The sequence below is a fragment of the Amphiprion ocellaris genome, chromosome 9 (assembly GCF_022539595.1).
Source record: "Amphiprion ocellaris isolate individual 3 ecotype Okinawa chromosome 9, ASM2253959v1, whole genome shotgun sequence".
Lineage (NCBI taxonomy): Eukaryota > Metazoa > Chordata > Actinopteri > Pomacentridae > Amphiprion > Amphiprion ocellaris.
The window spans coordinates 13,067,899-13,084,355 of record NC_072774.1 but is presented as its reverse complement, the minus strand read 5'-3'; the positions used below and the strand labels follow the sequence as shown (position 1 = coordinate 13,084,355).

At 39.2% G+C, this 16,457-nt stretch overlaps 1 protein-coding gene across 1 annotated transcript; it reads right to left on the bottom strand.

The window, feature by feature from the left end:
- Positions 1 to 2,565: 2,565 nt before the first annotated feature.
- Positions 2,566 to 15,436, bottom strand: si:ch73-95l15.5 (uncharacterized). Its single transcript, XM_023286206.3, has 11 exons — positions 15,249 to 15,436; positions 13,444 to 13,662; positions 12,349 to 13,361; positions 11,975 to 12,121; positions 9,196 to 9,273; positions 8,274 to 8,390; positions 7,724 to 7,873; positions 6,484 to 6,645; positions 5,932 to 6,072; positions 4,186 to 4,377; positions 2,566 to 3,451 (listed from the first exon to the last, which is right to left on the bottom strand). The coding sequence occupies exons 2-11, from the start codon at positions 13,613 to 13,615 to the stop codon at positions 3,347 to 3,349; spliced, it is 2,277 nt and encodes a 758-aa protein (XP_023141974.2). The 5' UTR covers positions 13,616 to 13,662; positions 15,249 to 15,436; the 3' UTR covers positions 2,566 to 3,346.
- Between the last annotated feature and the right edge of the window lie 1,021 nt (positions 15,437 to 16,457).

Here is a 16,457-nt window from a genome sequence, read left to right as displayed (position 1 = left end):
CAAGGAAAAAGTACAGTCCCATTTAAGAAATTAAACTCTATAAAGTATAGATATACTCTACTCCAGACATTCTGAGAATGACTGCTATTAAACCTTAAATAAATTCCCTTGATTTATTACAGTTATGGTCTCAGCAATTGTTTTATAGTAAACTGAGAGCTTACAAAGGCAGAAAATAAAACTATATTACAGTAATAAGACTAACTTATTGTTTAAGGAGGAGTGATTCTAACAGAACATGCTGTAAGCTTAAAGTTTATACATATACGTGTTTTTTGTTTGTTTTGTTTTGAATTATTTGCTTGTTTTTGGTCTTTAAAAGGCTTATTAATAGTCTTTAATAACTGGGTGTTCAGGCTGTCATGCGATACCTCTGTAACCTCAGCAGGTGTCGCAGATCACTTGTGATTGGACTTGGTGTCTACGGGTGCCCTTCGGGCTCAGAAAGCAAATTACTGCTGAAAATGAACGAGCCGCTGCGTTCACTCAACTTTTTCCAGGTTAGTTAAATAACAAAACTCACCAGAGACAACGTAAAACTCACACAGAAAGGTTGTACAACGTGGTTTAATGATATTTAAACGTGTATATTTACATAGTTAAACTCCAGAAAGGTTTCATGGAGCCGGCTATGTGCTGGCTTTTTACCTTAGCATTAGCTAAGTTAGCCTGTAAGCTGCTGACACTGTGGTGATTGTTTTCAGTGTTCCTGTATGTAATTCAGTCTGTAAATCTGAACAGACTGTTTGAGGAGACTTATTTGCGGCTAATCAGGTTATTTCACATGTTGTGTTTAAATATAAGTTAGCCTAGCATAAAGGATTGAGAGCTTTTAATTTACAAGTGTGTCTTTTTCCCAGTAGTTTGTATTTATCGTGTTTAGCACATCTGCTCAAGTCTTCCATTGTCTCACCCTGATCACTCTTTTTTTTTTTTTTTTTTTTAAATTTTCATTTTTAAGTATAAGGTCGTTTGTAACCTCCTTCATCCTCCTATCTGTCACCTGGAAACTGACCTTAGTGTGTCATTTTGAAGGATGTCTCACTGCTGGAGTAGCAATGAGGATGTACCCTGCTTATTTTTCAGTTTGTCCATCCTCGGTTACTTTCTTGACTCCTTTCCTCGCGTCTAGTCCCTCCCACATGAGATGTAAGAGGAGGAGCCAAATAAAGACAGGAGAGAAGAGTCAAGGCAAAAGATGTTTAAAAAATGAGAAACGCCTGTCTGTTCTGCTCCCAGTATGGTTTAATTACTCCCACTGTATGTTATGCTCCTCTTATGCTGTCATGTATGCCATCAAGGATACATTAAGGACACACTTGTAGCTCCTCTCCTGTCTCCTAGAGATTCATTTAATGAAGGCAGCAGAACAAAGTAGATCAGTTGAGCTGAGTTCCTCAACACATTTCTGAGGAGTGATGGTGTTAAGTGCTGACTTGAAGTCAATGAACAACAGCCTCAGTGAGAACCATATTGTCTGACACCTTGCAGCATTCTCCAGCCTGGCCTTTCTGTGGTCTTTATACCATCTGATTCGTAGTAATAGTTATTACCCATATATTGGCCCATTTAGATGAAAACAGAATTCACTAAAACTAACAGTGGGGCCAGATTACTGTCACTAGCTGTGTTTCCATATAATTGTCAAGAATTTGAAGCAAACTTTTAAAAATTCATTAAACATTTTTTAAAAAGAAAACATTAAATAAGCTTGTTTCCATTTACTGAATATACAGCAAATAATCTAGGCTGCACAGTGTCGCCAGAAGGCAGCGCTATCGGGTACATACTGCATGACTATAATAAACAGTAGAAGAAGCTGCAACCAAAACCATCTGTTTGCAAGCCCATAAACAATCCTAAAGGAAGAAGAAACAACTTTGGTCATCTCTGACAGAAATATGGACAGAAGTTTTTAGAAAGAGCTTTTAATCCAGAAAGTTGTATTTCTTCTTTCATGTTAGCTGATGCATGCTGTCAAGAGGCAAAGAATATGAAAAAAGTGGAAAGAGTTGATCAGTCGTGTGAGTTAGATGTTTGCTTATTCGGAAAAGGTGTTTCCATCCACCGTTAGTCACATGAACTCTTTTTGGAAAAAGTCAGAAACCACCTCATGCAAGTGTAAAAACATTTTTTATGAAATCTGTTTTTTTTATTATGCTTTTACCATAACTTCTTCTAATGCAATACTTGTACATGTATATTATGGTCACAGGTACTGTAGTCTTCACTAGATGGCTACTGTGCTATTGTCACTAGATTGTGTATTTGTGTTTTTGATGGCACAGAAGACAGCATTCTGCTGTTAGTTTTTGAACAAACTATGAATTCTCATAAAGCTGAAATATTTTAAATATTTAGAAGTTGTGGTCAAAACACATATAATAGCCTTGATACATTATCCAGGAAAGTCTTGTGCTATTGTGTCAAGAAATATTCAAGATAATGACAAAAGCAAATGCTGAAATGACCGCTAACTTTGCAACTATAGTGCAGTAATTTTAAAGCCATATTTAATTAAGTCTTCAGGACAATCACTGAATAAAACGGGATCTGTAGACGTAGTTAATTTGGATCAGAGTGTTTAATTCTCTTGAGCTAAAAGAAAGTCCCAGAATAACTATACAAGATGTGTAAACAGCAAAGATAATCAAGAATAATTCCAGCACAAAAAAATGAAAAGAGAGAGACATATAAAAAAAAGCAGACAATGAAAGCAGCTCAAAATGTTATTTGGTTGTAAGGTTACTCCTCTGTAAGTGCTCAGCCAGCACTGTAAACAGCACAAAAATATGGCACTTCTGTAAAACACCACTGCAAAGAGATTCATTAATTATATTAAGGTAAATTCTAATTTATAACATATTGTACCCGCTCCTGTTCTAAAGGACATGAATGTTCCTCACGTCCGTTTAGAAATGTTCCCTCTGTATGAAATGAAATCACTGCATAACCATTAGACCCATTACATTCAACTTTAACTAAATACAGTAATCCAGTGACTTTTAAATCAAGTAATTAACGTCCAGATATAAAAATCTGGACCTGACATCCCGCAACACCGAAAACAATCAGGCTGTAATTTCCTGATTCACTCCAGAGAGTTAAGTAGTAACTGTGGAAAAAAAAAATCAGCTTTCCTTTGTCACACGCCCAAGCAGGACAGGGCTGCAAATGCAAACCTCCTAAATGCGGAGAAATAAATATAAATAGACTTAATGTGCACCACGATAAATATGTTAACGAGGCAAACAGGTGGTGCAGAAAGTGCAAAGTATTTCTCCGTGTCTGTGCAGTGAGTCTGCATCTGGTCGGTACAGTGTGTCAGTCCGGCTCTCCTCCTCCGTCACAGTGTGTGTTTGATGGCCGTCACAGGTTCACGTTTGTTCTGCAGGTTCTGCTGCAGCTCTCTGAACAGGTGGTCCCGCTCCTCGGCATCCAACAGGATTTGCTATGTTAAAGAAAATTAAAGATCTCAGTTAAATAACAGGTTTCATGTAGTCGGCAAAAAAGTAACTTTGAATAATGCAAAATATGTTGTAAAGTTTAGATTCTTCGCTAATGCAGGCTGGAAGCTGAGTGTGAGACAGCAGAGACTCTAGTTACACATGCTGTCAACACAGTGTGTTTTATTAATGTTTTTAAAAGTAATCAGTTCAGAAATTGGTTTAAAATTTGCTTTCCTGATATCAAGCATTGTGGAATTCTGTAGACAGCTGCTGCTTCAAAGTGTGTACTGCTTCATTCACGAACAAGGAAGCACTGCAGTGTTTGTACACGATTAGGAGAGCTGAATGATTTAGGAAAATATTTAATTGTGATTTTGCAATTGGATTTGTGGTATAATGTTTCTTTACAGTCAAGGTTCAGTTGAGTGTTCACTGATTTTAATCAGGAGGATTACCACATGAGAAACAGGAAAATGAGGATGGAATCAAATTTAAAATTGCAGTTTTTATTAATTTGATTAACTGTTCAGCCCTAACGACGAGGGTGGAACATTTCTTGTTAGAGAAATGAAACTTTATATTTTCCTGTGCTTCATGGTAGTGAAACTCTAAAGCTGAAAGACAGATGCATTCTACTTTTCAGTCTCTTTTTAGTTCATTCACTGAGTCACATAATGGTAAATACAAAGAATAACAGAACTTATTTGTCTGATGGGGGTTTAACGCAGCACTGTACCTCTATGAGTTTGTCCCTTTTGTCCAGACTGTCCCTCAGTCTCCTCTCCTCCCGCTCTCGGTCCTCTCTGCTATTATGTCCGGATCTGTCAGCCTCCTTCTTCTCCTTCTCCTTCTGCCTCAGCTCCTGCCGAGTGTCTCGGAGTTGATCCGTCAGAGAGGACACTGTCTGGTTGTGACTCTCCTGCTGACTCTGGTGAAGAAACAAGTTAAACAGTTAGGGGCTGTAATTTCTTGTTGTCCCGTTGTGTTTCAGTAACACAACCCGGATGCAGCGGGTGTTTGTCTCCTGGTCATTAGAGCTGCTCCATCCTGATAGTTTTTAAGGCTTCATCCCACTCACACCTTGTGTTAAAGTGGTGATCTAATTTTCCGTGCGCTTAATTATTATTTCATTTGGCAGTAGGTTTTCTGGTGTCAAGCAAAATTTATTTCAGTTACAGGAACTGCCTAATGTTTAGGGAGATGCTTATTAAATTTAAATAAGCAGACCGATACTACTCTGCTCTTTGCAGTAGATATTAAGCTACAGCCAGTTAGCTCAGCTGAGAATAAAGATTGACAACAGCTAGCTTGTTAGATAGTGCTGCACAAAATGCTAAGTATAAGAACATTTTTCTACTTTTATGTAAATCATGCTGTGCTGCTGCATTCCTACTGGGTGTCATTGTTCTGTTTTAAGTGTATTTCAATTTTTTTTGCACCAACTAACAGTCATTGATTATTATTTAGAAATCTTTTTTTTAAGTTATTTTTTTGGCCTTTTTAGCCTTTATTGATAGGTGCAGTGGAGACAGACAGGAAAGGAGAGAGAAGAGTTGGGGGAAGACATGCAGCAAAGCGCCGTGAGCGGGAATCGAACTGCTTAACCCACTGAGCTATCTGGGCACCCCAATTGATAAATCTTTTAACTAAAGTTATAGCTTTGAATTAATCATTTGGTTCCATCAGTTCCAACGGCTCAATATCTTATATCGATCTTCAGATGTCTTATTTTCTTTGATCAAAAATACCCGCTTTGAAATTATATTACTTAAAAAAACATCAAAATCTCTGTTGTGACATCTTCAAAATGAGCTTAACAAAGATTTTAAAAGCTACCTGCTTTGTGGTCACAATTTAATTTTATTTAAATGGCCTTTTTAATTGTGTTTGTTTCCAATTTCCTTTTTCCCCCCCTTATTTTGCATTGATGTTACATTTTTAGTAGCACTAGTATATTGATGGGTTTATTATTCAGTGTGCACCATTTTTTAATTTTGTTGTTCTTTCATTATTATATTTTTTAATGAGTTTTATCTTCTCATTATTTTGTTTTTAATATTAATTCTAAAATGTATTATTTGCTGTGCATTTCTGTCTCAAATTGTTCCACTTATTTCTTTAAACTTACTTATTGTCAGCTCATCAATTTGTAAATCACTGGTTTTAACAAATTGATTTTGAAGCCAGGTGCTATGTATACAATTGTGACTGATTTAAGAAACTGGAACTGGAGAATGTTTGACTTTTAGAAAGAAATATAGTCACTTAAATTATTGGTCAAATAAAAACTTTACTCAGATTAGTCAGAAGTATTCCGATTTTGTGACACCTCGTATCATGTCTTATGTCATCATAAAATAACAAAGGTGTGTTTAAAGGTGGAAGTAGTAGGTTAAAAAGGGAAAACTTGCTATTTTGTATTTTTCAGGTGTTGTATTTAATGTAGACTCTGTGAAATCTTGTGCTCGTGCGGATGTCTCACCTGCACCATGTTCTGGTATTCCTGCAGGGCTGTGGTGAGTTTGGTGACCTCCTGACACAAGATGGCGCCGTTTCCCTCCCAGTCCTTCAGCAGGGCTGCCAGCTCAGCAGAACGCTGCCCACTCACAGAGTCGGAGGGAGCCTGGTGGAAAATGACATGAGTCTGAAGTCAAACCTCAGCCGAGGACAGAAGAGAAGCGGAGGACTGTAGGACTCATTTAGTCATACAGAGAACATGAAAGCTTTGCAACTTTGCTTTGAAGGTTCAATGAACTCTTATGCCACTCTATATTCTATCGAGACTGCAGTTATTAGTTAATATTTTGCTAGTAATATTTTGCAAAGGTGAACTTTTATCTTTATTAGATAGTGAATTGAAGCTTATCAGTTCAGCACAACTATGTCCTCTTCATAATTTCTTACATTTCAGGTTATTTTATAGCTGTCACTGAGGTGAAAATAGATTAGCTGGACTTGCAAGAGAAAAATCACTGAAGTTCATGTTTTCTCAGGCTTTTGCTGTGAGTGCTGGTTTTTCATGTACGTGTATTACCTCCTTCTGACAGATCTCCAGCTGCTCTTTGAAGCTGTGAATCAGAGCCTCCTTCTCCTGCAGGACAGCAGCGAGGGCTTCATCCCTCTGTCTACACACCTCCCTCTCTTTCTCCACCTCCTTCACAAGGCGCTCCTTCTCCCCCAGAGCCACTCGCAGGTCCTGGGAGAAAGGATGAAATGCTGCATCTAAACCAGACTTCAGGTACTTGCAGCAGTGCAAACATACACTGACTGAATGTGAAGAGTAGGGATGCAAATTTAAAACACTTTGCAAATCGTTAATTGTGTTTACAACAAATCAGTAATCAGTTAATCTTTGAAATAAAATATTTTTTACCGATTGACACTTAATTTTTGCTGCAAAATTAGTTCAGTTTCATTAAAAACTAAGGTAAACACCAGGTTACTAAATTCTAAATGAAACAGCAAAACAATTGTGATTTAGAATTATTATTAAATGATTGTCCTGACTAAATCTAAACAAGCTGCAGTCTTTCACTGTAAAGTTATTTTCATTACAGTGGATTGATATATATATATATATATATATATATATATATATATATATATATATATATATATATATATATATATATAAATAAAAAAAACCTCATATCTGACCTACATGATGCAGTCTCAGCAATTTTTATCAGTTCACTAAGTCTGTCAGTATTTACTACCACCTCTAAATGTATTTATACTCAGAGCACAGTTTCTCCGATACAGCTCATCACTTCAATGTTGTTGGAGGTCCTGCTGTTCCCAAACATTAGCAGAGTTTCTGCTAATGTACATTCAGCTCCCAGCCTGTGTTAGCATTTTGAACATCCTAGCTGAGCATTAACATGAGCCTCAGATAGCGAGCTAAACGGAACAGCCACCAGACACCTTTTTACAATTTGATACTGCAGAGTTAATCAACATGACTGCCACAGTTAACAGTTAGACTGCAGGGAGGTGCACTCATTTTATGGATCCTTATGGGTAGTGAGCAAACACACCCGTCTCTCCATCTTATTCAGTGGTCAGAAGCTCTACCTGGTGGAACTGCTAAGTACTGCAGCAAATCAACAACACGTTTTCTGACATGCATGTCCTCCATCTTCTGCCTTATTGATTTATATATGCTTCATTTTATAATTTGTTACCAGAAATAGTCAATTAAAAAATAATGATGAGCATCCTTTGTGGAGAGCATATGGGTGTCCTCTGAACACTGATTTTTAATGTGGTCTTACATTGATAATGTCCTGGTTGCACTGCAGCACAGTGTTGAGTGTGTCAAGGTCTCTCTCTCGGTCTCGTCCAGCCTTCCTCAGTGCCTCGATCTCTTTCTCCATGCCCTTTTCTTTCTCTGTCCATTCAGACTTTAGAGTCTCCAGGGCAGCCTACAAGTCAGAAATTGTGTCATGTCTACATTTGGTTTTAATACAATATCTGTAGAGGTAAAACGATTAGTTGATCAACAGAAAATAACAATTTAAGTAATTTTTAAATCTCAAAACAATGTTTAATTTCAGCATATTCTTTCCACAGAGCCAGAGGAATTAACTGAGGTGCTACTGGATAAACTTCCTACAGCGCTGAGGTAAGAAAAATACCCATCACAAGACCTCCAGCCTTCAGGGATGAGAGCAGTCAGTCTGCTGACTATCAGCAAAAGTCTGTCTGCTTATGCTGAGAACTGCCATGCCTCAGTGAGCAGATAGTATGTGTCATCATAAGCAGACCAAACACTGCTGTAGTGTCAATAATGAGGATCAAACGGCCGACAATAGCAGCTCTAACCTTGTTATCCGACAGAATTTCCTTCAGAGTCTCAGTCAGTTTCTCAGTCAACTTGCTGGCCAGCTCAGTGCCTGCTCCCTCCTCCACACACAGTCTTCTGATCAGACCCATGCACTCCTGAAAAACAGGAAATATCTGTCTGCAAACATGTTCAGGGAACACAGTTTAACTGTTGGATTCAAATTTTATGAAACCTTTTCAAGCCAAATCAGTAATAACCAGAGGCAGTGATTTGATATGTATGCAAAGGAGAATGACTGCAGTCATCAGACATGCTTAAATCTGTTTAAACCCTCAAGATGTACAGCAGGAGTTCAGAAAATACAGAGGTGTAGATATACAGAAGATAAAGTGAGTGGTGATAGTAGTTCTGTTCTCATGTTTGCAGTCTCTGTGTTTACTCCATATAAACAGCTAGTGTCTGATGTAGTTGCAGCCCCTTTGACAGACAAATATGAGAGTATCAATCTTCTCATGTAACTCCAATCCAGAAAGCAGGTAATTACTGCCCACCGTGGTTCAACACGTTAAACTACAGCTACACAGTCACTTATTATTAAACATTTAATAGCATGCAATTAATCTAATCAGGCTTTAGTTGAGATAAATAAGTCTCTCTGATTGGATAGTCCTGTTTGTTTTGGTCGATAATCCTGAATGACTCAGCGAGTCCAATAAAATTCCTGCAGTTAATCATCAACAGAACAAGCAGCTAAAAGCAGGACAGTTTTCATCAATGCTGACTAGAGTCACTGCTGAGCAAACAGAGCCAACGCAGTTTGTGTGCTGCCACTTTAAGGGCGTTCAGCGACTTCAAAGACAAACAACATTCCATTGAGCTTTTAGCCAGAGACTCACAGCACCAGAATATCTCACTGCTGCAAGTCCTGTCTCCCCTCATCACCTCACCGGCCTCACATACCTGGACCAGACGTTCCCTGCTGTGCAGGGAGCGGCCGAGGCTCTGCAGCAGGGAGCCGCCACCCTCCTCCTGGATGAGCTGCAGAAAAACAAGTGGCTTTATTTTGAAGTCAGAGCATCAACTGTGGTGTTACTGAAACAACTGTAGAGTGGCGCTGAGTAACGTGCAGTTCCACAGTAATACCTTAAAAAAAGTAATACCTTAAAAGCAGCATATTGTCACATTTGAGAACCTGAAACGATCAAGTGTCCGTATTTTTGCTTTAAAAAAAGATTTATTTTCTTTTATTGATCCTGAAAAATGTTCAGCTTTGGGAGAAAATTGATGCTTCGACTTTGCTTCTGGCAACAATATTTTCTTGTTTGAGGAGCAAACTTAAAATGATGAATCAATCAGTCAGTAGAAAATTAATCTGAAACTTTTTCTTTTTTAGTTTTTCCTTTCTTGTAAAAAAAGTTGTAGCTATAACTAGTCAATCAGTCAATGAAGGCTTGGGCCTTAGTAGTGTGTTGGTGCTACGCAGAACACAAGTCTGTCTGTTGTAGTTTTCTAATGCCACTTGGTGTCAGTGTCATAAATATGTAGAACAACTGGAATTCAATATATTTGATATCTGTGCTTGTTGAATTCCCATAATCCTTCACACTGTACATACGATAACGTACATAAACAGACACCAACCATAAATCTGTCTTAATTTAGCATTTAAAATCCGTATTAACAAATTTTTGCCACTTTTCTTGTGAACACAGTTGAACATTTAGCTGCTCAAGAGCCCGATATTTTCCTCAGGAGTTACAAGAGCCTAAAACAGCTAAAAAGAACTTCAGTTCATCAGGTGGCTGGAAATACAACTCCACATGAAAGACAATATTTGTTCTGTTACCGCTGTAGGGGTGAACAAGCAACTGTTTGCTATAAAGTTCAATATGACAGCTGGGGAAAAAAATTGTTATTGCATGTTTAAACCTGCGGCATATTTCACAGTAATTCCTATTAATATTCAGCTTGTGAACACAGCAGTGCTCGTTCTGACAGATCAGGTCATGTGAACTCTCCAAAACAGCTGAGAGGCCTGTTAATGATATCCTCGATCATAAGACTACTAAGCCCGGGGCAAACTTCACTGGTCGGAGTAGATTCCATAGATAGGCTAAGTTTGTGTCTTTATTTGCACCTGTAAATGAGGAACTATGGACACACCCTCCACAGATACAAAGCACGGTCAACCCACCTTCCCTCCCTTTCATAATGCTATGTTTGTGCTCAGTCAACACTCAGAGTGGTTCATGAAGCCGATAGGACATATGACGGAGGAGCTGCTGAGTAATAAACCTGTTTGTCTGGTTACAAAACAAAACAGTTAAATGCAATTACATCATATGACAGCTGGTTATAAATACCTGTGGGTAAATGTGTCCTAAATCACAACTTCAATCTCCACTTGCAGCATATTTAGAGTATTGTTTCATTTTTACACTGCCCATCTATCTGTTACACTTAGAGGCTTTTGGGAATTGAGACCTGAAGTGGTACCAGAGTTGGCTGCTGCAGTTCTGTGTATTAGTATGTCCATTACCCAATCTAATCTTTTTATTCACAATAAATAGCTTTTTTGTTGCTACAGAAAGCACAGAAAGAACTTTAAATCCTTTGTATTTACTTGTGTTTGAAGCGTATCGACTTATTCTTTTAGCTGTTTTGTCTCCTAGAGGATTGCTACTGTAGCATTGTTGCTCCGTCCTGCCATGGCTCCTTGTTATTTGATCAAATTAATTAATAGCACATCCTGCTGCTGCCTGTGTTTGTGTACAAAGCACAGACAAATCAGATCTTTAGGATGGATGGTCTGTTATGTGCAAGTGATCAGATCGGATTTGTGTGTCCAGACATTGCAAGCCTATCTGCATGGGTTGCTGTGGTAATAATCTAGGTGTCAGTCACTACGTAGCTATGCGGGTGATGCAGTAGGTTTATTCCGGATTTGTCTGTACAAAAGTTTCTCCTCAAAGTTCAAACAAACAATTTATTTCAACATCAGTCCACAGACTGTTGTTTTGCATGTTGTACTGATTCTGCTCAGTACTTCCATCATTTGGAATTTGATGGAGTCACATGTGTCAAGTTGCAAGTTACTTAAACGACACAGAGACACATTCGAAATACGATTACAATCATTACAACTTTTACCACCTTCGTATGTGGTTTGGGCATGATTTGAAAAAAAATCCTATTTCTTTTCTTTTCTTTTGTTGTTCAGACTTTGAAAAATCATTACAGTCTGGATATACCACAGACAGATTTGAGCTGGAAATCTTAAAAAGGCCACAGTGACCATTACTAGCAGCTAATTATTAATATTCCTGTCCAGTCTAGCTGTGCTTGTTTCTTCCTCTTTTTGAAAATGAATGTGTGCACATTTGATTTGGGTACCCTGAGTCTGTTTCAAGACAGTTTAGCCTTGTGGGAAATTCATTTATTTATTTGCTTTCTTGCACAAAGTTTGGCTTTCTGGTTGTTACTGGCTGAGATCCCATCCTACTATGGTTCCATAAAGGCAGATAAAGTCCACCTTTCTAAAATGCACCCTTAAGTATAAATAATGCCAATATGATTCTTTAACAGTCTGAGTGAGACTTTATGATATTGTGGGTCACATCCAAAGTTAGGTCCTCCTTTTCTTTCTGTGTTCATGCTAAGCTAACTGTAAATTAAAATGTTACACGACTCCTTTAACATTTAACCATCTCAAACATCATGCGAGAAAGTAAAAGCTTACAGGAGCCCAGTTCTCTGATCCGTTGACCTCAGCTGGTTTGCTCTTCCCATGTTTCAGCTCAGCCTCTAGGGTCCTGATGCGGGATGCAGCTTGGTCGAGTTGGCTTCGCAAGTGCCTGATAGCATGGTGAACTCTGGCAGTCGTGCTCTGAAATGGCAAATGGGATCATAGTAAACATGGGCTGCAAAAAGAAATACACAAGTGAAATGTGTTCTAATCTTGTTGGACGGCTGTACTGCCCTGAGCAGCTCCTGGATTATTGCAGCACACTGTCAATATTTACAGCCACTAGCACACACAGCATCTGGTCAGAGTTCTGTCATTCCTGCATATAATCATCTGTTGCATGCTCGGACTGGAAAGAAAACACTCACCTCTCGATGGAGTGGCATGAACTCATCTCTCAGCTCTGTCAGCACATCTCCGTCCTCTTCATCCACTTCTTGCCCTCCATTCTCCTTTTCCTCAAAGTTCAGTGTCCTGTTCACTGTGGGTGACGCTACATCTTCAACTTTTCCGGTGTACCTCCCATCCTTCCTCCCCAGAACTGGGATCCTACTCCCTGATGGCGAATTAACCGGTTTCCCTTCAATACTCCTCAGCTCCTTCAGCACGAAACTGACTGACTGATCACTCGGTGTGTCGAATGGGTCATTCCCATCGAGAGAATCCAGAGACTGAACGGACTCGGTGCGTGAAGGTGCTCGTAGAGACAGACTGGATCCCGCTAGTGAAGCTGGGCTGGAGCTGAGGGATGGCACTCTCTGCCAGTGTAGAGGCATGCTCTGGGATTTGTCCCGTGACAGCGCAAGTGGAGAAAAAGGTTGGAACGGTAAGCGACGAGGGACCCCACAAACTGACTCATAATCAGAGTCCGACACCCGTAAGGAATCACAGCCTTCGCATCCTTTGCCCTTTCTGCATCTTTTACCCGTTCTTATAAAGTACGGACATGTGTCCCATTTCTCAGACCAGCATTCATACTCGGAGAGCGCCATATTCTCTTTGAGCATCTCCCTGTAGCCCTCCTTCTCTGCCTCGCCATCCTCCTCGCTGGTGCTACCCCTGTTTGGTACATCCCGCAGGTGTCTCTGCTGGTAGTTGTGGCGCACCCACTGCCTGATCTTATCCCTCTCCTGCGTCAGCTTCTGAAGCCGCTCAGATGAAAGCACCCTCACCCTTGCTATGACCGAGTCAAACTTGAACACCCGCTCGAGGGCGCTCACGCATTTGCCGCAAACAAACTCCCCCTGCCTGCTGCCCCGTGGTACAGACTGCCCCAGGATGTGGGTCAACACCGCGAGCACATCCATGCTTTTGGATGGCGAGTTCACTGATAACTGGGACTTGGAGAGCGATCCTGAGGAACCCAGAGATAATGTGCTGCCTGTGAATGGAAACAGACATTTATTTCAGACTTGGCAACAAGGATAGACTGTGTTAAGTATTGTTTTACGCTTCAGACTCACCCCAGGGGCTGCTCTGCAAGGACTGAGACCTGCTTCCTCCTCTCAGGGACTCTGTTGGGGTCTGAAGGTGGCTGGTCTTCTTATTCTGGCCCCCAAACAGCCATCGCCGCTGGTTTCCCTGGAGAGCTCCACCACATATTAGGCACAGGTCATTTTTACCTCTGGAGGACATCGTGGATAAAGGGCTGATGCAACCCTCCAACAGATGTGGCAAATTATCTGTGAAATGTAACAATTCACAACATTGGTTCTGAACCTGGCTGTAATCTTGAGAAGACAAGAAAAAACTGAATTACTCTAATTTAGGTAAGACTGAAATGTCGCAACAAATACTGGCAGATTGCCAGGACAGGCTTCAAAGAATCTGAACAAACTGTACCAGACTCATTTGCTCATTAATTTTTACCACTGGAAGACTATGAACTATGAAATTTGGATTTCTGTTGTAAATAATTTGTGGAAGGAATTGTAGAGGATGCACACAAGGACAGCTACCGACACCCATGAATGCTCGGTTGTTGTTGTTCTGTCCCTATCCGCACCAAAGTACACTCAAAGCTTAACATCTTCTTATAGAAATTTAATGCCCTTAAAACAAACAATACATTTCACTTCACTGTGCTGTTTATATACTTCTGGATACTTTTGGATGTCAAAATACAAATTACCATGTGTAAAAATACTGCTTTTTGATGTGGTCATTATTTCCAGATTTGGCCCGTCAACATGCTAACATGTAAATTAATTTTCAGATTTTTTTCCTTGATTTTTCTAGTTATTAGCTCTAATTTAACAAAACAGGAAAAATCTGTAAAATACTTTCAATTACTATTTTTTAACCATTTTCAATACTAAATATACATTTTTTTCTTTAAAATAATGGCAAATATCTAAAATAGTATTTTTTGGTGGTTTAAATACAGTATAAATACGTTTTACAGTTAATGTGTAAATTGATTTTCTTTTTTGCTGGTTATTAATAGTCTATCTTTGCATTACATATAAAACAGTAAATCATGAATGAATTAAATTTGTTTTTTTAAAATTTTTTACAGTGCAGCTGAAATGTTACTATGACTTGCTGTGAAAATAATGCATGCAATGTGAATTTACAGTCAGATATTTTACAGCTCAATGTTCATTATAGGGGAAAGAAAAGCCACAGATGGCTTGTAGCTTCACAGTTGATGCTGGATGCTTCCTTTTTTCCAGATCTCCTCCCACTTAACAGGGCCGTTCGATTGATTGAACCATCTAATCTCATCAGATTGACACATTCATTGGCTCCTTGCTACTTTGCCTCGCAGTTTTCTGTTCCCTGCCTGTCCGCCTGTTTACAGAGGCTTCCCACAGGGCGGGACACGTCGACCTTGAGCCACGCTGACAGTGAACTGCAGTCAGACTGTCGATGAATGAAACTTTCAGTCGGTCCCCGTCCCAGCACGTTTCACCGCTCACATCCTAAACTCATTTAATCCAACAAGAAGGCGCTTTGACGCACGAAAAACTGTTGGAAAACGAGTCCGGATCCAAAGCAAACATCACGCAACATGTTCCCAAATGGAAACTCTTCCCCATCCAGTGGAAAACAATTCAACTCTCGTCTATTTAATTCTATTTTAAGCAACTGAGGCTGTGGCGATTCAGTGTGAAAGTGGCGTCAGCCTGTGAAAGTGGAGCCACAGTGTTTCAACAGCGGACGGATCACCGTGCGCACTCGGTTTGGTTAAATCTGGTTTTGACGCGTCACTGACACACAGTTGCAGCTTTTATCTGAAGTATCTGAGGCGCAGAGTGAACTTTACCTCTCAATCCTCCGGGTGTGACGCGTTCAGCGGGATAAAAGTGTTAAAGTCCGGCTGAAATCTTCATCGTCGCGGCTTAAATGAGGCGAAGTCACAAGTGGAAGGGAAAAAAAGGTTTCCAAACGGGGAAATCTCCACCGGGAACTCAGCTGCAGCCGCGTTTCAACACACCGAATCCGCAGCAGCAGGAGGAGGAGGAGGAGGAAGAGAGGTGGGTGTCACCTTTCTGACGTCAGTAGTCATACCTGTTCACACGGCAGGAGGACTGAAGCAGAACATATTAACCCTTTGATTCGCAGTGTGTGCCAGGAGATACCTATTTTCCACTGGATTTGGGTCACTTTTGACCCATGTTATGCATCAAAGGGTTAACAGGCCACATTAGAGCTGCTGTTGTGGATCATCAGCATTTTAGTTTGTGCTCGCAACATGTGCCGTTTGGTTTGATGAGTCCAATGACTACCATATCATTAATTGAATTATTTTATCTTAACATCACCAAACATCAGGACAATATATTTCATCTTTCAATGTAGTTTTGCCCAATGCCCTCTGGTGGTGACAGTCCGCTGTTTTTATTTTATTTTTCTATATAGCTTAACACCTCCTTCAAGTGACACTTTTCTGTTTTTATTTTAATTTTTTAAAAATCTCATTTAATTCCAGTTTTCTTTATTGTATCTTTATGTTATTTTATTGGTTGCTGTAGCTTTATTATTTGTGCTTGAATTTTTTTTTATCTTATGTTTTTTTCTTCATTAAAAAAAACTGTAATTTTAGTTTATTTTTGAACATATGCTGTTTGGTTTAATAATTTAAATATGGTCATGAGGTTAAAATTCTCTTATATTTTGAGACACTTTCATATTTTGAACCACTAAGCCAAGCACATAATTATACATAACTGTGTTGTATCTACTCTCAGATATACATCACTTTGGATAAAAGCGTTTGACAAATGAAATTGTAGAATTGTAGAATGAGAGTTATGACATATGTTATAATTCTAATTCTTCAATTGTTAGAAATATTATTGCCAATGTGACACAATTAGATATTTTTGTCTTTTATGAACACTTACTGTTGATGAAACAGTAGATCTTTTGAAGATTTTTTAATTTAAAAAAAAAAACAAATAGATGCATTTCCTCTTTTTATGTTCCCTCAGAATCAGTAATATAGCACTCATGAATCGGTGGATTGAGGAAA